Genomic DNA, 24,592 nt, shown 5'->3' on the forward strand with positions numbered 1-24,592 from the left:
AGACAGAAGCATGTGATGGAGGATGCAGCGTGAGGCCTGCTTAAACGATCACAAAGATGCTGAGACTCATTGGGGGGCTAAACGACCATCTGTGATCTTTGCAGACAGTCTGGCCAGCCTAGTTTGTCCGATATAACTACAATTCCAGTTCAGTTGCTCTCCCAGTGCTGTCTGATTTTTTCCCCCTCAGCTCTGAATACACATCTTGTAGCAAAAATGATAAATGATTATATGTCCCTGAACATTAAAAGGGAATCTTACTACACGGAAGAAATTTGATGAGATTTAGAATAATACACAAACATTGCTTGAATGCATATAACTGAACAGGGTGATAAAGAAGCGAGACAAACTCTTTTAAAAAAAAAAAAACCACCCAGGTCATCTATAAATAGCAAGCACATGAGATGAAGGAGGGAAAATGCCACACGGGGAAAGAGAGAGAAGAAGCGAGACAGAGACATGCACCACAATCCATTCCTGCAGTGGCTTTCTTTTTATTATTTAAACAGGATTCATACACAATAAAGGCATGTATAGCATCAATCAATAGAATAAATCTTAAAAGCACAGGTACACAAGTCATCGGGCAGGCTCTTTCAACAAGCCACCTGCCACATTTACAAGCTCAGAGAAAACCGGTATCTGAAGAGAGCAGTAACTATGGGGAACCATACGCTTTCCTTTTTTTTAAAGCAAATCATCTAACAATACAGGACCAGATTTATATTAGATTGAAGAAAAGCTTTTTTTTTTCCTTTTTTTTTGCTGGAGTTCTATCTAAGTACTGAGAACCCACAACACCAATACATTGCACTGGCAGCAGATACTTAAATCATTATAATACAAACAGATCTTCTGTTTAATGCATTTAGAATCAAAGAACCACTGGTGAGTGATTTTATACACAGCCAAAATATTAGGACGGTTCCCACTGGCTTCTTTTTTTAATAGTAGATAAATAGAAAGATACATTGATACATCAATCTGTAGTCACTTGCATTTACATTAAAGCTCTTTATCTAAAAATGGACAGGTTTAAGAATAAGAACGAGCGAAGAAAAGATCAGATCTGATATTCTGTTGGCCAAACATTTAAATACTGAAGAGAAAAATGGGTGTCGCTAAAAAAAAAAAAAAAAAGGAAAAAAAAAAAGTGGAACAAAGTGTCATAGTTTTGAGATTTCCAACCAATTCTCAGATTTGTTCTGGGTTCAAAATAAAAGCACAAGTACAATCCGCTCATTTCAAGTCTACTCCGAAGAATTAAAGGCAAACTCCACCCTGAAGCACATTAAATATGTTGAAATACTGAAATATTTGTGATGTGTCTAGTGACTCTGGTGAACAAAAGAGCAAGAGTTTCTTTTCTCAAAAGCGGAGGCACTAAACATTAGACCTAAAGTCCCAGAATGCAATGCAGCTACACGATGCCGTAGCACTGAATTAGACTGGAGACTTGGCTAGTTAGCGATCTACGAGATGACGAGCTCGATAGTGTTGACGGAAGGTTAGCGTGAAAGCTAACACTTTAGAAGCTGATCTGTTGGAGGGGAGAGAGCTATATAGACTAAAGCTCTGCTGCATCAGTCTCTTTCGGTAGAGATGAAAATACAAGGGCTAAACTGCAACACTACCAGCGGGTAGTTGAATGGCATCGGGGGTAATATAGGAAACTGTTAACCAAAATAAAACGTCAATGAAAAAGACAATTCAGAATAAATCTTTGATGCCACTGTAGATCACGTGTTAATTATAAATTTTAATATGCAAGTTGTATAAATATACTGATACATCATGTTACAATAAATCCCGATTTATACAAATTTTGACGATTCAAATTTATGAAGTAAAAAGTTAATCGCGATTATTACCAGGCTGCGTAATCTCTTAGTATTTACTAGCAGTCACTCTAGTTGTCATCGTGTAGACAACAGAGGGTGGAATAACATACAATAGCAGAGATATGTGTGACTTCACCGTAGGTGGAAGTAACACAGCTCTAATGCCAAAACACACATCTTAAACTGGAAAGAGCTGTTGTGCGACTTACTGTACAAATAGATTTAACAAGAAATCAGAGCTCTCTTTTGACAGACTGATGAATCTAAAGAAAAAAGAGAAGCAAATGGAGGTAGTAGAAATGTTATAAAAGTTTAATAAGAAAAGGCCCGTTTGTTATTAGCGTTTTCATTTTTAATAAAATGACTATTTTAGTTAATAGGCTATTATATTTTACTCTAACCTTTACAAATGTGGGTAAATAATTATTCTTGATGATTAAGAAAATGAAAGTTTTTTTATTTCAATTTAACAAAAGGAATATTTAAGATAATAAGAAAAGGAAAATAAACCTTGCATGGTTTTTTCTTGGAATAATTTTTAACTTTCAAAAGTGTAGTTGGAAATCAAATAATGAACCCAACATCATGAATCGAATCGTGTGAATCGTTACATGCCGAGCAAGTTGTTCAGGGTGGATTTTTCCTTTAATGTGGAAATTTACAAGACGCTAAATCTCCTTTCCCCAAAGTCTAAGAGAATATACCAAAGGCTGGTGTGCCAGAGTGGTGGATAGGAGGCGCATTTGCAGAGTCCAACAATCCACAATGACAGAATACATTCATTTTCTTTCGAATCACTTCACACAGGTACGTTTGTGTGAAAGTGGACTTTAACAACATCAGCGAGTGCTGATTCACTTGACATTAATACAGTACATCCTCCTCAAACTGTATGACTTTCAGGCGCACCACCAAACACATACAGAAACGACTACACAGAATTTCCTGACAATTACCTGAATCGCCAACAACCCCTAACCGCCCACCCTCCCACTGCAGAAGGCCATCTCATCACTGCAAGTCTGTCACTTCTGATTGTTAAGCATACGCAGTTAAGTAATGCAGCTCACTGAGCCTGTGAGGACTTGACAATTCCCTGCATTTCTGAAATGATCTGTGACAAATCTCCCGTGCCAATGAGCGTAGGAGAGGACGCTTTCAGGGGACGAGCCTGAGACGAACCAGAACAACAATCCTGACTAAAGCCTCTCTGCATTCTGCTCAGATCTAGGGCATTACAAGGTGGCTGATAGAGCTATAGAAAACATGAATGTTTATTTGACACGATCGATCCTCTTGATTGTTATTAATTTAATTTAAAAATAAAATTAGTGTCGTGTAAAGAATCTATCAATGTGTCAAATGTTTCACACAGGGACAGAGTATTTGTCTTCTACTTTTTTTTTTTTTTAAACTTACCCTTAAATCCTGTTCCCTGTTCATTCCTGGCAAACAAACCAGAAAGAAGGCAGCAGCATTTACACCCTCACAGTGCATAAAAGTGCGTGTCGCAACATGCTTTGCTAAAAATATGACGCACTATGAAGTTGTGCAATCTGTAGTGATCATACATAATCATCAAACGATAAAAATAGTTCAGTTCAACACAAGAGCTATGGCTAAATATAATAATAATTATAATAATACATATTTAAATGAATGCACAAACATAAGTAATAAATAATGTATAATACATAACATAACCACACAATTTCATAATTATATATATCTTTCTGAGTTTACCATGAGGCATTCGAGCGCAAAAAAATATTTTTAGTCATCACCAAATTTTTGAACAGAATTGTTTCTCGGTTAGCAAAGACCAATATTCTACTTATTAAACTTGTACGGCTTTTTACACCGACTGTAATAAAAGTCTAAGAATGATTATCGCTTCTGCTCAGCTACTTAACACTTTTATATATTACAATACGAGTAAATAATAGCAGATCGGTTTGCGTCATCATTTTTCGTCAGTGCCAGGAAATACCTTACTTCTATTGTACAACAGTGAACCTAAACAGATTAATGGAACAAATCAGTGACGGAATGGACTCAACACAAACACAGTGCATAACCAATATGGAACACGAGTTTGTCTGGAGATTATTAAACTGATTTGCTGAGCATTTCTGCACAGGAAACCATGGGGATGGGTGTGATTTGTTCCCACCTCCTATGAGAGATTAATTAAGGATGTAAATCTGTGCCTTAGCTAACACAGGAAACAATTATTCACTTTAGGTTTTATCCTTGACTGTAATACGGAGTGTGTTGTGTGACAATGTGAGCAGATCTTCATTCTATGGGCAGAATACTGGCTGTACCGCTTTCAGTCCGTAGTGTGGTGCGGGTCTGGGGAGGAGTCTACGGCTCCCAGTCTTCGTCGTGGTGCTGCGAGGCGATGATCACCACCACCGTGAGGATGGTGCAGAGCACGATGGAGGCAATGCCCACCGCCAGGCTGATGAAGGAGAAGTTACGCGCCTCGCGTGACGCAATCTCTGCCGACACCATGTCGCCCCGAGCAACAGCTGTACGTACCTAATGCAGAAGACACAGCATCTTTAGTAGAGGCTGCGACAAAGTGCAATTCTGCTAGATAACCAGCTCAGTGGCATTATTTCTGAATACCAAAAAAACCCTCGGATTGCAGTGTTCAGCTGCAAGAAGACAAATTTATTAAGCCAGGGCTTTTCAAAGTGTGGGAGAGTCAGCCCCCCAGAGAGCAAATAAATAGCGCCCCCCCTTACAATTTTTGTTGCTGCTATACTTAATGTTCCATTCGTATTTAAAAAAAAATGGTTGTTGTACACATTTTTTTTCTTTTACACATTTTAAACATCTGTGCTTTTTTAAAACGTCTTTTTTTACACATTTAAAACATATGAGCTTTATTAAAACATTTTTTACACATTTTAAAACATCTGTGCTTTTTTAAAACGTCTTTTTTTTTTTTTACACATTTTAAACATCTCTGTGCTTTTTTTTTTAAACATCTTGCTTTCTCATCTCATCTCATTATCTCTAGCCGCTTTATCCTTCCAGAGGGTCGCAGGCAAGCTGGAGCCTATCCCATCTGACTACGGGCGAGAGGCGGGGTACACCCTGGACAAGTCGCCAGGTCATCACAGGGCTGACACATAGACACAGACAACCATTCACACTCACATTCACACCTACGCTCAATTTAGAGTCACCAGTTAACCTAACCTGCATGTCTTTGGACTGTGGGGGAAACCGGAGCACCCGGAGGAAACCCACGCGGACACGGGGAGAACATGCAAACTCCGCACAGAAAGGCCCTCGCCGGCCACGGGGCTCGAACCCAGACCTTCTTGCTGTGAGGCGACAGCGCTAACCACTACACCACCGTGCCGCCACATCTTGTTTTACACATTTTAAACATCTCATAGCATCGTTAGCTAGCACCTCTTGGCAGACAACACACTGTGGCAGTGGAGCATCTTCAGATCCAGTCCATGAAAATCCAAACTTTAAATAATCGTGGTCATACTTCCTTCTTTTTTTGCTTGGCCCAGACTCTGTCTCCTCACTCACTGTAGCTTTAGGTACTAAAAATCGATCCATTCTGTCTCTGGTAAAGGCTAGCTGAAGTTCGCTAAATGTCTGCAATAGTAACTTATTCTGGTTTATTTTTCCTCACGTTGCGCCCCCCCCAAAGAACTCTGGCGCGCCCTAGGGGAGGCGCGCCCCACACTTTGAAAAGCCCTGTATTAAGCAACTCAGCTCTTGCATTTTGTTTCAATGAGCTGAGATTAAAGCCACATGTTCATACACTTCTTCTAGATTTAGACTAATGCAATAGTGGTCATATGTATAAAAGACTTCAGCAGTAATGGCTAATTTTGCAGTTAACCTGCCACAGGGGTGTCTTCGCTGTCACCTGAACGGCTTTTAGGATAAAGAAGGGAAGTTGCGCAACACTCAAATTGCCTTCATGTATTAATGAAATGTGACGAGTTTACTCCAGTGCACATTTTCACTTTAAATATTTCACGGTCTCATCTTCAGGGATGCACTTTAACTTTTTAAGCTCTCTAACTTTAATTAGCTACAATTCCTGCTGATGCTTTCCTTGAGAGTTCAAGTTTACTCTTAAATTCAATTCAATTAAATTGATGAGATTTACTGCTTGTCAAATATATAATTTCTTACTTGCAATTTATTAATTAGAGCAGCGATTAAGCTATAACAAAATAGTTAGATCCTGATGATCACATCACAGCAATCTATGCACCTCGTCGGCTATAAGCCATGTACGACTCAATTTCGTGGAATAACCGTTTTATTCTACCCACATTCACTGGATTTTAAGAAACGGAGCATTTTTATTTTTAGCAAATTCGAGAAATAAAAACTTTCTACAAAACGTCCGACAAAATCATTTCCGTTTAGGCGGACTTCTTAAAAACACATCAACGGCTGCACGAACTGACGTGAGTGGGTTTATTTATTTATTTATTATGAGAACGTGCTGTCTTGCCGAGGTACAGAATAGCTTTAGACATTTATTTAATTCTTCCTTGGACATTTCAGTTCTGTAATTTGAGCTTTTGTATCAGTCGAAAAAAAATTCAGCAAATTTTAATGCTTAAAGATGAAGAATGTAAAAAAAAATGGCAAAATGACAAGCAATTTGTGAAAAATGCTATAATAATAATTATTGAAAAAAAAAAAAGATGCGTTCTTACCATCAAATACTTTCATTCCGTGGTTTTTTTTGGGGTTTTGTTTTCGAGTTTTTATTTCATCCTCGGTTGGTTCAGCAACATGCGTCGCCATTTTGTTTCTCTCTACTCATGGTATATGAGCTGATATCCTAGTAGTAGAGTAGCCAATCAGAGCACACGATTGCTCATATCCAGTGAATGTGGATAGAATAAAAAACAATATTCAGAGCACATGATATAGTTTTCGTGAACATTTCAAAATATTTCATTTGAGAAGTTGGGTTTTTTTGGGGTGAGAAGGATGTTTTATTCCCTTTCGCTTGAAATGCAGAGCTGTGCTTCGCTTTTCTCAGAGCGAAGGAATAAAAATACCATGTCCTGTAACAGAATGCACTAACTGATAGTAAATGATGACTGAATTCTGAATCTCAGGTCTCCATGGACTTTCTTAAAGAGAACAGTGACAAACAGAAAGTGATTATTTTTAAGACTATAATATTGATTATAAGGTTAGGTGACCACAAATACATGAAAATGTAATATTGGTAAATGCCTATATACATAACTCCATACAGTCTTAAGGTCTTTACACAAGCAGTGCGACATGAATAAACGACGTGATCGTGCGGAAAGTGGGGAGTTTGACTGATGATAAGCTTCACCACATCACCATGGACTGTACACACACCATTTTCACTGTCGAGCTCCTTCTCCTTCCCCCCCCAGACATTGTCTTTGAAGTTGTTATCTTTATCATTTTTGTTGCCCGTGTCAAACAGCATGATGCAAGTTTTGAGACACAAACTGAACTATACTCCCTCCGCCAAGCCTGCCTGTTTTTTAACCTATTGTGTGTTTTAAGCTGTGTGCATCTTGTTGCCCTGCATGGTATGTTTTTGTCCTGCTTGTCTTATCAAGTTGTGTGTGTTGTCCAGTATGATGTGCTCACGCCCTGCCATTCTTCTAAGCTATGCATATCTTGCTTATGTTCTGCATGTTTTGATTATGTCCTGTATGTTTTCATGTCTTAATCTTTTATGTCTTTGCTCTTAATTTTTGTTATGCTTTGCTGCTGTGTTTGTCTGCATGTCTGCTTTATGTTGTCTGTTTTAGCTTATTGCTGCTTTCTTGGCCAGGGCTCACTTGAAAAAGAGACAACAGCCTCAATGTGACTACCCTGGTTAAATAAAGGAGAAATAAAAATAAATAAATAAATAAAAGCCTGCAGCAGCGTGATGACGTTTCCATAACCTGTGCCTTAACTGGTTGATTGCCTTCCTTTCACGGATGAAATTTTTTTTTTTTTTAAATCGAACCTGCTGCGGAAAAATTAAGCGTCCCCATTTGGTTTTCACATACAAACATTTGTCTTTGATGTGAAAAAATCGTAATGACAAATCACGCTGTATGTGTAAAGACCTTTACAGTTTGATTTGTGATAAAGATTCACCCTGACAAGTTCTTAATATCCAGATTAGGCCACACCAATTAGATTAGTTGGTTCTCGGAATCGCCGCTTGAAGAAAATGCAAAATGAAAAAAAAAAAAAATCGAAATCAAACTCCCACCAACAAAAAAAAAAACAGACTGCAGATTGAGGTCGCATGACGTCGAAAACCAATCAAATCGCCCCTTCCACTTTAGATAAAGGCTTGTGGAAGAAACATGCCTGTGGAGGGGAATCCTGCAAAGCCTGCGTTTGTGATTGTTAGGATATTCAGCGAACAGAAGCGTAAAATCTTTGACAGGTGTGTCGAAATTCAAGAGGAGGAAAACTTTGCACAGTTGTACTCAAGATGCCGTGAGCTTGTTACCCTGCGATGTGCCGACTCGGACAACAACTCCGTAGAGGTGGGTTTGATTTATATATTTCAGTGATTGATGTGAGGGGCAAACAAAAAATCATTCGAAGTATTTAGCCATCAGAAGTAGCCGACTCCTGGTCAAATCTTTTTTTCTGTGCATTGTAGATGTTCATTTGACTGTAATTCAATCGTTTATTTAGCCTATCTGTTTACTGGTTTGCCTGATAAAAGACGTGCAGCCAGAGCTAGCCCTGCTGACAAGGACAATACATGACATAAATTTACTGTAGGCCTACTGGGTTTATTCCCTTGTTCATTTTTTCTGGGTAGCATCCCTCTTGAGCAGGGCTGCCGACTGTTATGTAGTGAGCGTGAGACACACGTGTATGACTACCCTCTCATGCCCTCACGCAACACACCTCCGGTTTCTCATGCAAAAAAAAAATCTGCTCTTACTCAGTCTAGCCCGATTCACTTAACTGCACGTTGATGAATATTCATCTCGGTTAAATTGAGCGCGGAGTTTTAGCCCAAGTTTACATTAGACCGTATCTGTCTCGTTTTCTTCGCGGATGCACTGTCCGTTTACATTAAAATGCCTAGAAACGCCGGGAAACGGGAATCCGCCAGGGTCCACGTATTCAATCCAGATCGTGTCAGCTCTGGTGCTGTGTAAACATTGAGAATACGCGGATACGCTGTGCTGAGCTCTAGCTGGCGTCGTCATTGGACAACGTCACTGTGACATCCACCTTCCTGATTCGCTGGCGTTGGTCATGTGACGCGACTGCTGAAAAATGGCACGGACTTCCGCCTTGTATCACCTTTCATTAAAGAGTATAAAAGTATGAAAATACTGCAAATACTGATGCAAATAATGCCCATTGTGTAGTTATGATTGTCTTTAGGCTTGCCATTCTTCCACTTGCAAGTGGTAAGTGATGCGCATGCCCGACATGCACTGGGATCACACACACAGCGGCTCAGTCCCGAATCACTGCTTGTGTGCTTCACTCGCGCGCTCTGTGAGCTGCGCAGGGCCGGAGTGCGCACCCTCCAGAGGGCACTCGCTGTTCAGGGCGGAGTGATTTGGAGCGCAGGATGCCTGCGGAGCCGAGCGTATCCGTGTATTGGCGTTGCTATGTGCACGCGAATTGTGTATTGGCGTTGCTGTGTGCACACTAATCGTTTTAAAAACATTAATCTGATGATCCGCTGATACGGTCTAATGTAAACCCCACCTTAATCACATAGGCTACTGTCCGCAGATCTGGTGAAACAGCACGATCTTGTAGTTCTAATGCTATTAATCACTCGTTGCTGTGATAAACTGTTTTCATGACAGAAAAATGAGTTTGAACGTAGGCCTGGTGAAATGTGTGTGGTGAAAGTTACAGTCTTCACATAAATGCTATGAATACAACATCCATATCTTTCAGGGTGAAAAATTCTGCCAAGAGATGGCATTCTGACTTGTCAGGCACAGTTGTTCGAGTTCCCCTTGGGGGCTTGTTTACACAAATAAAAGGAAAAAATGAAGACTGTTGTTTCAGACTTTTATTTTCAATTATCCTTAATGCATACGGGTGGAAATAAGATAAGCTATTAGAAGAGCCATATGAAATGTGTAACAATAATGTATTGTCTTTGTTTTGTTTCTCTATTATGAAAGCCCTCTATTTCCACCGCTAATTTTACCATCAGAGCATTTTTTAAATTTTATTTCGCTCGCTTGCTTCATATTTTTCCTGAAAAAATCCGAGAACCAACTAATTAATTTGGTGTCGCCTTAATTCAGGACACTGCTCATTTGCATGGCTGGCTCACCTGCACGGCTTTGATGATGGCGATGATGCCTGTGGGCCAGAAGCAGCAGATGGTTGTGAGCACGGCGATGGGCAGGTAGTCATGAGGGGGCCGCCGTGGCTCCATTAGAGCAACGCCGGGGGGCATTTGCATTGGCACCTGCCCTGGTGCAACACCTGCATGAGGTGTACCATTAGGCATGTAAGGCTGGCCCTAGAGAAAGAGAAATGAATATTTCAAGTGATGCTGATAGAGATACAGTGGACTTTGTTTCATTTTGTCAAAAGTCATCACTTCAACTGATACTGTTCAAAACGGTTGTGAATTAACTCAACACCTGATAGTGATCCAACTGTATTGGTTCTTTATACATCAACTTCTTTACTGCTTTCAAGAAACAATAACACACTCTTTTGGTAGAATATTCAAGAGTGATGATCAGAAAAGAACAGGGTGTAAAATGGGCCTTGACTCACCCCTGCTCCAATAGGATACACAGGTACATAAGCAGTGCAGGGCTGCAGTTGGAGTGGATATCCGAGCTGCAGGTAACCCACGGGAGGATGAGGCACCGAGCTGCCGGGCCCGTGCGTCTGAACCGTGTAACCATTAGGAGCTGCCTGAGGTGGAGGGTTTCCAGAAGGAAACTGCGTCTCCTGTAAATACCCCTCAGAGCCGGGCGGAGGAGGTGGAGGGGGGTAGTTAGGCTGGGGGCCGCAGCCGGGCGGAGGAGGGTGTGGGGCCATGCTGGGGTCCTGCGCCGGCAGGTAAGGTGGAGGAGCCATTTGGTTCAGCGGCTGAGTCATGGGCTGCCTTCCTGCTGCCTCCTCAAGACCTGCCATCAGAAAAAAACAGGAAGTGATGTCTAACTTTACCAGAACACAAAATGTGTCATAAGACTCGAAAACTACAGACGTTCTTATATAAAAAAAAAAAAAAAAAAAGTGCAAAATGTCTTCAATACGGTTAAAATATATAAACCACTGGTTTTCAGAATGTATGCGCTATAAATGTACTATTTATCAGTACAATCGTTCTCCATTCATCATGACTGTTAAATTCCACTACTTCGTCTTGTAAAAGCCTGAATCTGAAGCAGAAGGAAGGGTCATTAACTTCCCATGTGATGAAACTCTTCCTACCAGAGGTCAGCGCTGCGGTCAGTGTGGTCTGACAAAGGTTCTGCTTTGACATTTTGCTATTCTCAGCTTTTGTGGTTTTGAACTCATCTGCTGATAGACACCTCAAACCCTGAGATTGGTTTAAAGAACATTAATAAAATTTAGCCTTAGCAAAGAAATATTCTATATTGTACCAAAAAAGGGTGCATTTCTTATAACATCTGAACCTTTTTTACTGTCTTTAAAAAACCTTATTAAACACTTTATATAAACTACTTCTTAAAATGGCCACTCTCCATTTTGTTACCAGGACTAAGACATAATATTTATATCTGCCTATTAAAGGGCTGATGACACGAACATGACTCTATGCAATTTCTTAAATAAACTATACAACATGGCAAACATGTTAGATTTCTGTTATAATTACATGAAAAGAAGCTGTTGTTACGCAAATATCCAACTTTTAATTGCACAGCGCAAGAAAACTGGGTCCGTGGCTCGCGGCCATGTTGTGACGTCAGCGGGAGAACACGCTGCGGTTCAATGGCTGTTCTACTCAATGGAAATGGCGCATGAAAACGCCAGTGAACTCTAGTGCTAGCTCTTCCTCTTCTGGGAGTCTAGAATTGTGTTGATCTCTTCCGAATAGAATCTATGATAGCCTACCCTCTTTACCCTTTGCCTCTCGTTGCTAGGCGGCAGTTACATGAAAGCCGCAAGCTTTCACAACCAAATACATGACTGATATCACGCCGACTTTATGATTACATTTATGATTATCATGTAGAGTCTATAGCTCGACGTACCTTTATCTTATATCGTTTCACAACACATGTTCTGACAGGAGGACTGTCTTTGGATCCGGCATAGCTACTAGTAGACCCCCTCCGGAATACTGGCAGTGTTGCCAGATTGGGATTTTTCCCGCCCAGTTGAGCGGTTTCAAGTGCATTTTGGTGGGTTTTGAACATATTTTGGGCTGGAAAACTTCAGCAGTATCTGGCAACAGTGTCTGCCAACAGATACTGCTGACGTTTTCCAGCCCAAAATATGTTCAAAACCCACCAAAATGCACTTGAAACCGCTCAACTGGGCGGGAAACCTCCCAATCTGGCAACACTGTGTAGGCACTGCTGATGGTAGTAACACACATTTGTGATGAACTGAACACCCAAGAGATTCTTTTAAGCTGGGAAGGGTGTCAAAACAATCCAAATCGAAGTGTTCAGAGCACAGGACGGATGTTGGTGAGGGCTCCCACTTGTCACGAGTGCGCCTGACTTGCTTCACCCACTTCGCATGCAGCTCGGGATCTCTGGGAAACTTGAATAAACTTACCCCATCCTTGTGGGTTTTGGAGCAAAAGCCGGCAACACAACGCGAAGGCATAATATATATATATATATATATATATATATATATATATATATATATATATATATATATATATATATATATATATAAAAATACTAATAAATGACAAAATGAACACCTGTCGCATCAACAATCAGTCATGAAAACGGGTCAGGGGTGAAAAAGGTGAGAAGGGTGCGCGAGTGGTGACGTGGCCTCTGGTGTTGTTTTATTTTGTTTGGGGGGGGGGGGGGGGGGGGTCCTCCCCCAGAATAAATATTATAGCCTCCTTACTAAGTATACTGTATTGACATTTGCACAAGGACATACAGTACAAATACATGTAGTTATAGTGAAATTATGCCCTGGAAAAAAAATGTGAATAATAGAACGAAGAAAGTGGAACACACAAGGAATAGTGATCATTTTTTCCTTTTATTTGCCTGGACCACCAGTGTCTCCATGGCCCGCTTTCGCAGAGTTGCCACATGTTTCAGCCTTGCCCGCTTCTCTCTTTCAGCAGTCTGTTTCTTGGCCTGCTGAGCACTGCAAGTTGCTTGAGAGCCATACTTGCTCTGCTGCTTTTCCTCCTTGTTCACCCTCTGCTGGTGTTTGTATGTGGCTGCTGCAGAGTTAATGTTCTTGCACAATGTTCTGTCCACTTCCCCAAACTTCACGTCCTCCCTTCTAAAGAGCTGCATAGCCGTCTTCCCCCTGGACATCAGCGTGTACTTGACCGTCTGTATTGCATTAAATGTTTCCACATTCATGTTGCCACTCCTTTGATCAATTACATCATTCATCAGACTAAATGAGGACTCGACTCTAGGTCCATGAAAGATGGAGAGGCAACACTTAACCAGTGCACCCAGGGAGGGGTACTTGTCTGGTTTGTCGAAGACATGACCCCACCACTCCACGATGCTCTCTCCCTCCTTGAAGCTGGGGATGGTCAGGTCAACACTGAACCGCACAAGTTCCCTCTGGATATCCTGGTCTGCTGGCAAGAGGTGCCCCAGCATACCACTCAGCCTGCCAAGCTATGGAAGTACCTGCAGCTTTCAGTTCTTTTTAAATCAAGGCTGAATACTTTCTTCTTTGCTGCTGTCTTTTATTAAATCAAATTTGGAGACTTTTAATTTGATTTCTTTCAGCACGGACAGCACTACAAAATGGCGTCTCCACTATACAGTGCCCTATAGAGGGCTACCGCATGACGTCACCGCACCGCGAGATTTTGTTAGGCGCCATATTGGAAGACCAAGTACATGCACTCACAACATAAAACAAAGTACGAGCGAGAGTAAAGTGACACGATGGATGATAATTCTGGTTATGTGAGTACATTACCAGCTGCAGAAAGGGCACGGTATGTGGAGAAACTCGCTGTGATTGATGGGTTTGACCCATATGATAAGACTCGGGGCAAGGGAGAATGGAAACATAAGGAGGACCGGACACCAATTCTGCCATCTGTTTGCTACCCAGACATTGTAAACTATTTGTTGTTTACACACAGTGCCTACACTGCTGATGACTTGAAGGCCTACAAAGGGCTACAGGCTTACAATTATGTTGTTAGTGGCTTGGTTCGTGATATTACAGCTGTTATTAAGAATAACCTACACATAGTTATGGCCAAGGTAATCTTGTTTATCTTTTAATAATATATCTTTTCAGTTGAAAAATTAATACTTTTTGTTACTATTAAGGTATCCATAATTTAGGTTAATTTATCCAAATTATACATATGTATTTATGATATATGCCTACACAACAACTATGCTTTATTTATATAATAGGAGGGAGAGCAAGCCCCAAACCATCCTAAATTATTATTATTAAATTGTAGAAGTCTGGGAGGCTTGCTCCTCATACAGTTTTCAACTTGGGGCCAATTTAGCATGTTTTAAATCTGAATTTCTTGCGTTTGCTTACCGCAAAGTGTCCGCAGATCATGCACAGACTTATCCATTATATCCACAGTTTTTTGCCAAGTCTCACACAGGTTTCTTTCAAGTCTACTGTTGGGCCAATAAATCATAAATAAAACAGCTCAGATTTGTTTGTTTAAGTCGTTTGCCACTCCACTTTATTCTCGTGGGTTCACATACCGCTGCCGTTATTTCCCCCTAATCACGAGTTTGTTGGTCTTCCAAAATGGCGCAGGGTCTGTTTACTTCCGGTTTCGGGTGACGTCAGTGAAATCCCTCTATAGTGAGTAGCGAGCAATTTCGAACACAGGGATTGTCAAAAGACGCGCGCGCCCTCTTTCGAATGCTGACGTAATCAAGCCGGAAGTTTTGTTTGTTTTGATGGCAAATCAGGAAAGTTTGAAAAAAGTAGGAAATTCAGTCCGATGACTCAATCCAGCTTCCAGCGGTCTGGTCTGCACTCTGACTGATGTGTGCACACTCTGGCCAGCAGGAGAAGAGGCGCGAAATGATGCTGCTTGCCCTTCGCAGCGAGATGTACTCGTCGCTATGGCGTCAATATCAAAGCAGGAGGAGGAGGAGGCGCAAACCGGCACGAACTGTCTATGGGTGCGAAGCGACCTCCTTACCCTTTGGGTCAATATCGAACACCCCCCCCAATTTTTTTTCTCATCGGATCTACACGATTCACGTAGGTCACCCATTTTGGTTTCAAAACGGCGAATTTCGCCGAAAGGTGAGGGATTTTCATGCATGAACAATAAACTGGTAAGTTAGGAGGAAGGTTCTTTCGCTGACGTCATATAGCTCCTCCTCCTCCTTCGTCTCCTGGGTGCTGCAGCCCTGTCAAATTTGCCCAAATAGCCGCGTTTTTTATCATAACTTGTAAAATAGGCGCCTTCGTGAATTAATATATGGATCATCGGGAATTACTTTTTATGTTATAAAACATCGCCAAAGATGTCAAAAACGTGTCATCAGCACTTTAAACACCATGTATACAATCATTACACATGTATACTATTACCGGTATATTTAATAATTATTCCATGAAATCGGGTCGTACATGAGCTGGTAGCCAACGAGGTGTGTAGCACTGAGTCGGCTATAAGCCATGTACGATGAGATGAGCGGAATAACTATTTTATTCTATCCACATTCACTGGATTTTGAGAAACAGAGCATTTTTATTTTTTGCAAATTCAATAAATGAAAACTTCACACAAAACATTCAACAAAATAATTTCCACTTAGAATGTAAACCTAACTAGCGAAATGACAGGAGTATAATTTGTGAAAAATGCAATAACAATAATTCTCTGAAAAAAAAGATAAATGTTCTTACCATGAAATACTTTTATTCCATATTTTGTTGCTTTTTTTTTTTTGGGGGGGGGGGGGGGGGGGGGGGCACGGGCACACAGACATCTTCAGGAAAGGAGCTACCACTGTCACGTTCCTAATATCAAGCCATTCACTCCTGAACCAGAGACAAGAGTCTCTGGTGGTACCCTTATTTGTTTGGAAAGTGCTCCTAAGAAGGAACCACAATGTGGAGGCGCTCAATTTTATTCCCAGGTTCTTAGATGTTCCCATGGTATCAAGACCAAAAAGGCACTGGCCCTTAAAGAAGAACTGAAGTAATTTTTAAACTTGCTTTATTTCTTAATTAACATGTTATTCAATTACGTTTTCGGTTTTACAACCCCGATTCCAAAAAAGTTGGGACAAAGTACAAATTGTAAAATGTGGGTGGTAGAAAAGGGGCAACTGGACTTGCTTGAAGATTCTTGAAAACGTTTCACCTCTCGTCCAAAAGGCTTCCTCAGTTCTGTCTGACTAATAGGGAGTGACTCCCTATTAGTCAGACAGAACTGAGGAAGCCTTTTGGACGAGAGGTGAAACGTTTTCAAGAATCTTCAAGCAAGTCCAGTTGCCCATTTCTACCACCCACAGTTTACTATGACCTGGATGATTGAGAATCTTCACAGACATACAAATTGTAAATAAAAACAGAATGTAATAATTTACAAATCTCAAAAACTGATACTGTATTCACAATAGAACATAGACAACATATCAAATGTCGAAAGTGAGACATTTTGAAATTTCATGCCAAATATTGGCTCATTTGAAATTTCATGACAGCAACACATCTCAAAAAAGTTGGGACAGGGGCAATAAGAGGCTGGAAAAGTTAAAGGTACAAAAAAGGAACAGCTGGAGGACCAAATTGCAACTCATTAGGTCAATTGGCAATAGGTCATTAACATGACTGGGTATAAAAAGAGCATCTTGGAGTGGCAGCGGCTCTCAGAAGTAAAGATGGGAAGAGGATCACCAATCCCCCTAATTCTGCGCCGACAAATAGTGGAGCAATATCAGAAAGGAGTTCGACAGTGTAAAATTGCAAAGAGTTTGAACATATCATCTACAGTGCATAATATCATCAAAAGATTCAGAGAATCTGGAAGAATCTCTGTGCGTAAGGGTCAAGGCCGGAAAACCATACTGGGTGCCCGTGATCTTCGGGCCCTTAGACGGCACTGCATCACATACAGGCATGCTTCTGTATTGGAAATCACAAAACGGGCTCAGGAATATTTCCAGAGAACATTATCTGTGAACACAATTCACCGTGCCATCCGCCGTTGCCAGCTAAAACTCTATAGTTCAAAGAAGAAGCCGTATCTAAACGTGATCCAGAAGCGCAGACGTCTTCTCTGGGCCAAGGCTCATTTAAAATGGACTGTGGCAAAGTGGAAAACTGTTCTGTGGTCAGACGAATCAAAATTTGAAGTTCTTTATGGAAATCAGGGACGCCATGTCATTCGGACTAAAGAGGAGAAGGACAACCCAAGTTGTTATCAGCGCTCAGTTCAGAAGCCTGCATCTCTGATGGTATGGGGTTGCATTAGTGCGTGTGGCATGGGCAGCTTACACATCTGGAAAGACACCATCAATACTGAAAGGTATATCCAGGTTCTAGAGCAACATATGCTCCCATCCAGACGTCTCTTTCAGGGAAGACCTTGCATTTTCCAACATGACAATGCCAAACCACATACTGCATCAATTACAGCATCATGGCTGCGTAGAAGAAGGGTCCGGGTACTGAACTGGCCAGCCTGCAGTCCAGATCTTTCACCCATAGAAAACATTTGGCGCATCATAAAACGGAAGATATGACAAAAAAGACCTAAGACAGTTGAGCAACTAGAATCCTACATTAGACAAGAATGGGTTAACATTCCTATCCCTAAACTTGAGCAACATGTCTCCTCAGTCCCCAGACATTTACAGACTGTTGTAAAGAGAAAAGGGGATGTCTCACAGTGGGAAACATGGCCTTGTCCCAACTTTGAGATGTGTTTTTTCTCTTGAAATGATACATTTTCTCACTTTAAACATTTGATATGTCATCTATGTTCTATTCTGAATAAAATATGGAATTTTGAAACTTCCACGTCATTGCATTCCGTTTTTATTTACAATTTGTACTTTGTCCCAACTTTTTTGGAATCGGGGTTGTAGTCGCCTTGTACTGTGACTCATATTGGCAACTAATTACAATTAAATATTATACTTATCGGCCTGTTCGGGGCGGCACGGTGGTGTAGTGGTTAGTGCTGTCGCCTCACAGCAAGAAGGTCCAGGTTCGAGCCCCGTGGCCGGCGAGGGGCTTTCTGTGTGGAGTTTGCATGTTCTCCCCGTGTCCGCGTGGGTTTCCTCCGTGTGCTCCGGTTTCCCCCACAGTCCAAAGACATGCAGGTTAGGTTAACTGGTGACTCTAAATTGACCATAGGTGTGAATGTGAATGGTTGTCTGTGTCTATGTGTCAGCCCTGTGATGACCTGGCGACTTGTCCAGGGTGTACCCCGCCTTTCGCCCGTAGTCAGCTGGGATAGGCTCCAGCTTGCCTGCAACCCTGTAGAACAGGATAAAGCGGCTACAGATAATGAGATGAGACTTATCGGCCTATTCGGTTTTTAGCCATGTTGAATTTAGTTCGTTTGGTCCACGCCAGCCGTCGCTTATCCGCGCGATCTTCACGAGACTCATGCGAGACTTCAAAACGTGAAGTGTCAGCGCCGCCATTTTGAAAACTGCTTTTTCCAAACGAAACATTGCACAAAAACGAGTTTAAATGACGATTACTGCCTACTTTTTCCAAACTTTCCTGATTGCTATCAAAACAAACAAAACTTCCGGCTTGATTACATCAGCATTCGAAAGAGGGCGCGCGCGTCTTTTGACAACGTTGGCAGATGTTGGTGACTTTGATTTCCGCTGTACGTTTTACTTCTGTCCTACGATGTCTCGCACAGGTCTCAACGAATCTTGTTTACGGCCATCGCTTTGACATATGGACTGATATATTACAGAGCATATTTCAAACACTCATAACTTGCTATAGCAGCGACAAAATAGCGATCAAAAATGCATTCCGATATTTAATAAAATGAGATAAATAGAATTTTGATAAAAAAATTTGCCTTCAGTTCCCCTTTAAACACAACCTCTAAACTAACTCCTGATGATGACAACTGGCCAATCAGAACCTTCTAAAAATCACATCAATTTAAAGTCAGTATGTCTGTTTAAAAGGAGCGTCATCGTAGTGTATGTAAACTTTCCACGCACTGGATTTCTGATCTAGTGAATTAAACCTGAAACGTTTAATTGTCCTAAACTTTTGACGTGAATAAAATCTACCTGGTAAAAGAAATAAAGCAGAAAAGACTGAATATATTTAAATAAAAAGATGATTTGTGTAACTTTTGGCCTCAGCTGTACATTACCAAGCTAATTAAGGCTGGTTAAACAACATTTAAAAGAGCACTCCGAAATTAAATACATACAAACTCTGACAAAGTTGGCTAGCAAGCTTGATTATCTCATATCATCTCTAGCCGCTTTATCCTGTTCTACAGGGTCGCAGGCAAGCTGGAGCCTATCCCAGCTGACTACGGGCGAAAGGCGGGGTACACCCTGGACAAGTCGCCAGGTCATCACAGGGCTGCAAGCTTGATTATTCGGTAGCTAATTAGTTTCACCTCAATAAATGGTGTGAAACAAGACGCACTTACTTGTTAACAGCAAAATGTCTGAGATTGCTGAAATTTTGTCTCCTATTAAACACCACCAGCAATCACAAAGTCCTCCTGTGACATCAGTGTACTACACAACTGATAACATCACCTGGAAAGAACACATTTAATGTGTTCAGGGAGATGTTTTCCTTTCGCTGAAATGATACCTGTGCCGTCCCCTCTGGGTGTGTTGCATTACTCAGATGAGCAGTTCTTGATGTTTCTTCCAGAAGACTTTAAAGCTCACTTTTCCCCCGATGCTCGTTTGTGCCTGTGCTAGATCTCTGATCAACTGTACCAGAGCACTCTGGTTTGAGAACTGTGCTGCAGCAAAATCAATGGGGCTTAATGTAATTTACCCTGGTGGCTCATCTGATATTAATTAAAATGCTTTGGGAGCTCACAGCACACACATTATAAATCATTATGAACACTAAACAAGAGAATATACAAGATTGATACTGTCAGATGGTATACACTCACTGGTTATTAGGAACACCCATCCACGGGCTGTTTTATGCAGTTATCTAAATCAGCCAGTCCCGTGATGCATAAAATCGCGCAGATGCAAATCAAGAGCTTCAGTTAATGTTCACGTCAAACATAAGAATGGGAAAAATTATGATCTCAAAGTGCGACTGGTGCTGGTGCCAGATGGACTGGCTTGAATATTTCAGAATCTGCTGATCTCCTGGGGTTTCCACACACAACAGTCTAGAGTTTACACAGAATGGTGTGGAAAACAAAAAAACAAACATTGAGTGAGCGACAGTTCTGTGGGTGGAAACAAACACCTTGTTGATAAGAGAGCTCAGAGGAAAATGGCCAGATTGGTTCAAGCTGCCAGGAAGGATATAGTGACTCATAGCAACTCTACAACCGTGGTGAGCAGAAAAGCATCTCAGCATGCAACATCAGAACAACACATTGGGTTCCACTCCTGCAGCCAAGAACAGGAATCTTAGAATCAAGAACAAGTTCTTATTAAAACGGCTGGTAAATGTATGTGTGTGTGTGTGTGTGTGTGTGTGTGTGTGAGAGAGAGAGAGAGAGAGGTGTTTGAGGATGAGCCATTTTGTAACCCTCGTCATCATCATCAGTTCAGCAATGCTAACGAAAGTGATGCTAAATCATTGGTTCCACCCCCCCCCCAGACTGAGTACTCAGTCTCAGTGATGCAAAGAATGACACCAAAATGAGTAATCTCTGGGGAAGCCATGGCCTAATGGTTAGAGAAGCAGCTTTGTGCCCATTAAGGTTGCTGGTTTGATTCCCTGGACCAGCAGGAATAGCTGAAGTGCCCTTGAGCAAGGTACCTAACCACCAACTGCTTCCCAGGCTGCTCTGGGCATGTTGTGCATCGTTCTGGATAACAGCATCTGCTAAATGCCTGTAATGTAATGTAGTATGAATCAATCCGGGGCATCTTGGAATGTTTTATTTAGCTCACTTTATGTTTACCTGATTTATCCAGTGACACACTTGTGTAAACGAGTTTAAGTTAGCCTCGCTCTTTATAACATTAGCAAGCTGATTTGAAATGAAGTTCATTTGCTAGCTTCTTTATTTACCTCAAATCGATTATGGCTGTGGCGTGGCTTTGGTTCACCTCTCTTTAGCTCCAAGAGTACATATCATCATCATCATCATCATCAATCATCATCATGTCAGAAATCCTTGCTGTCAAGGATCAACAATGGCTCATGATCAAGAACGTCATCCTGGGTAAGAGCTGTTATTTTCACTCAGCTTTTTCCGTCGATACCCTTTCTCACCTAGTCTTCATCGTTTCCTGCCAGTAATGACCTCCTTGTTTGGAGTTTTGTATTTAAGATGTTTTATCAGATTAGCTGAACTGTCAGAAGATGCTATAGTTCCTCCTCTTGATATGCTCACAGTTTGCTTTGTTTTGCATGACTAGATCATGAAATACGCCCAGCCCTTTCACACGCATGAAGATGTGCACACTACGTCAAGTGTCACCTGGTATCAACCATGAGACCTGATACCAGCATCAGCATCACCGCATCCCTAAATCAGAGCGAAAAATATTAAACGGCCCTGAAACCATGACACAGAAACACAATCAAATCTGTCCTCTCTACGCCATCAAGCCACAGAAAAAGGCAGGAAGGAAAAAACCAAAACATAACTGTCTAGAGACACAAGTACAAGAGGTTTCTGTATCATCACTGTGGAAAAATGCTGCAGGATTAAAAAAAACACCCAAAACAGATCTTCCTTTTCACGCCGTTAACAGGAAACGAGGAACGACCGACACCGTGTCGTGTGAGACGGACACACAGCAGAGGCTGATGCAAAATGTGAAGCGCCACACCACAGCCTGTTATTTTCACTTCAAGCGCAAAAAATATATTGCTGAACAAAAGTGGGATGTTGCTGCAGCTTTAAAGAGGAACTCACTGCAGATAGAAAACGTCTTGCAGGAGGTCACATCATGCTCATGTCCTTTTAGTCTGACTGTTTGGTCTTAATAATAATAATAATTATTATTATTATTATTATTATTATTATTACTACTAATAATAAATTATTATTATTATTGAATATAATAACTGCATGTAAATGCTTAAAAACACAGTATTGTGCCCATGCAAAAGCCATAATTACATTAAATCAACTTGGACAACATAATAATATAATATATTTTCATTTATGTATGACACCCCACCACTCCTTCCCTCAATACATTATATAGTTTTAAAAAATATATATACCAATATCATCATAACTTCACACAAAATTATGTTTTTCTGTGTGGGTAGATTCTTAAAAAGCACCACACATGTCTCTTTAAAATAAAAAAAACCCCAACAATTATTTAATCAGTAATCATGAAACATCAGAAAAGACAGGCAGATTTTCCATTCTGTATTATTTATCAATCAATGTCCGGATTCCAAACGGCTAGGGATTTCAGACCTAGTGCACTGCATAGGGTGCACGAGCATCCTATTGAACACCCTGTGTAGTGCGCCTGTATAGGGCGTAGATTGCGATTTGGAGTTCGGCCGCCGTGAGGCGATTTTTCTCTCTTTCTTTCCCTTTTATTTTTAATTTTTCTTCACGGAGGTACTTTTTAATTTTAAATTAGATTTTTATTTTCAACTGTGTTAGAGCCTGAAGTGAAGAAATAAATAAAAACAAACAAACAAACAAAAACAGGCAAAAAAAAAACCACTAGCCTAGACACATTATGCGGCTGTATAAGAATGTTAGCATTCCCTGTCCTTAATAACCAAGATTATGAATCTATTTTATGTTTTTTTTTATATGAGTTTCTCATTTCAAGAAAATCAATTAATTAATCAATCAACAGCATGTGTAAATTAATCAGAATAATCGATTAAAATCACCCTCACCGTGTTTTCCCGACATGACGCTCAGTTTTTCTGAGGCGATGAGTTTTCCGTTGGAAATACGCCAGCAGCAGCCGCGCGTGCCCTTTGTTTAAATGTTTAAACCCGCTAGCCGAGCCGGCTAAGTCCTTCAGAGCATCTTCACAGCAAAACAAAACGCACCTCGGCTTTTAGAGTCGAACAGGAACTCTTCAGAGGTGACCAGTGTGTTTTACTGGATGTTTTCAACCCCCAGACAGCACTGGAGCTGGAAACTACATGTAGGGAAAATGGGCTCCTGTCAGAGCATCGCATCACACTGAATTAATCTCATCCACAGTGGAGCTGCCTTAAAGAGATACAGCAGAGTTTGGAAAAACCAAAAAGAAAAGGCTGATTTTCAGTAAAAATAGACACTAGGAATGAAGAATCCATCAAAAAAATCCCTTTCAACACTCAACCCATGACTGTTCAAGTTCAAGTTTATTATAAAGCCCTTTAAAAACAACAACAGTTGACCAAAGTGCTGTACAGTCCATCTAAGATCTCATCTCATCTCATTATCTGTAGCCGCTTTATCCTGTTCTACAGGGTCGCAGGCGAGCTGGAGCCTATCCCAGCTGACTACGGGTGAAAGGTGGGGTACACCCTGGACAAGTCGCCAGGTCATCACAGGGCTGACACATAGACACAGACAACCATTCACACTCACATTCACACCTACGCTCAATTTAGAGTCACCAGTTAACCTAACCTGCATGTCTTTGGACTGTGGGGGAAACCGGAGCACCCGGAGGAAACCCACGCGGACACGGGGAGAACATGCAAACTCCACACAGAAAGGCCCTCGCCGGCCCCGGGGCTCGAACCCAGGACCTTCTTGCTGTGAGGCGACAGCGCTAACCACTACACCACCGTGCCGGCCTCCATCTAAGATAAGAGTAATTAAATAAATAAATAAAATTAAGTAAGAATGAAGTGAATATACATAAAAATTATATATATAAGACCTAAAAGCAGATAAAGGACAGAGACATAAAATCACACATAGACCCTAAAAGCAAATCATGGACAACAGACATGGATCTTCACTATACCAAGTCACATAACATCACACCGCTCATAGAGAGTCAAACGCCAGGGAGAAAAAGTGTGTTTTCAGGCGGGACTTGAAGATGGGCACTGAGGGGGCAAGCCTTACATGCAGTGGGAGTTCATTCCATAGTTTGGGGCCTATAACTGCAAAACCACAATCCCCCCTACTCTTTAGTCTAGAGGGTGGGACAGTTAGCAGTAGTTGGTCAGAGGACCTCAGTGATCTCAGGGGTGTATGATGATGAAGGAGGTCTGCTATGTAGGATGGGGCTAAATGTTTCAGAGACTGCCCATCATTCATCTTTCATACACTGGTGCTTGAAAGTTTGTGAACCCTTTAGAATTTTCCACATTTCTGCATAAAAACATGATCAGAAGTCCTAAAAGTAGATAAAGATATTACAGTGGCTCGGTGGTGTAGTGGTTAGCACTGTCGCCTCACAGCAAGAAGGTCCGGGTTCGAGCCCCGTGGCCGGTGAGGGCCT

The 24,592-nt window shown here is 41.2% G+C and overlaps 1 protein-coding gene across 1 annotated transcript; it reads right to left on the reverse strand.

The window, feature by feature from the left end:
* Nucleotides 1-3,594: 3,594 nt before the first annotated feature.
* Nucleotides 3,595-23,305, reverse strand: prrt1 (proline-rich transmembrane protein 1). The gene is made up of 4 exons (XM_060904040.1): nt 23,037-23,305; nt 10,626-10,984; nt 10,171-10,362; nt 3,595-4,388 (listed from the first exon to the last, which is right to left on the reverse strand). The coding sequence occupies exons 1-4, from the start codon at nt 23,050-23,052 to the stop codon at nt 4,212-4,214; spliced, it is 744 nt and encodes a 247-aa protein (XP_060760023.1). The 5' UTR covers nt 23,053-23,305; the 3' UTR covers nt 3,595-4,211.
* Between the last annotated feature and the right edge of the window lie 1,287 nt (nt 23,306-24,592).

The sequence above is a fragment of the Neoarius graeffei genome, chromosome 22 (genome assembly GCF_027579695.1).
Source record: "Neoarius graeffei isolate fNeoGra1 chromosome 22, fNeoGra1.pri, whole genome shotgun sequence".
Taxonomy (NCBI): Eukaryota; Metazoa; Chordata; class Actinopteri; order Siluriformes; family Ariidae; genus Neoarius; species Neoarius graeffei.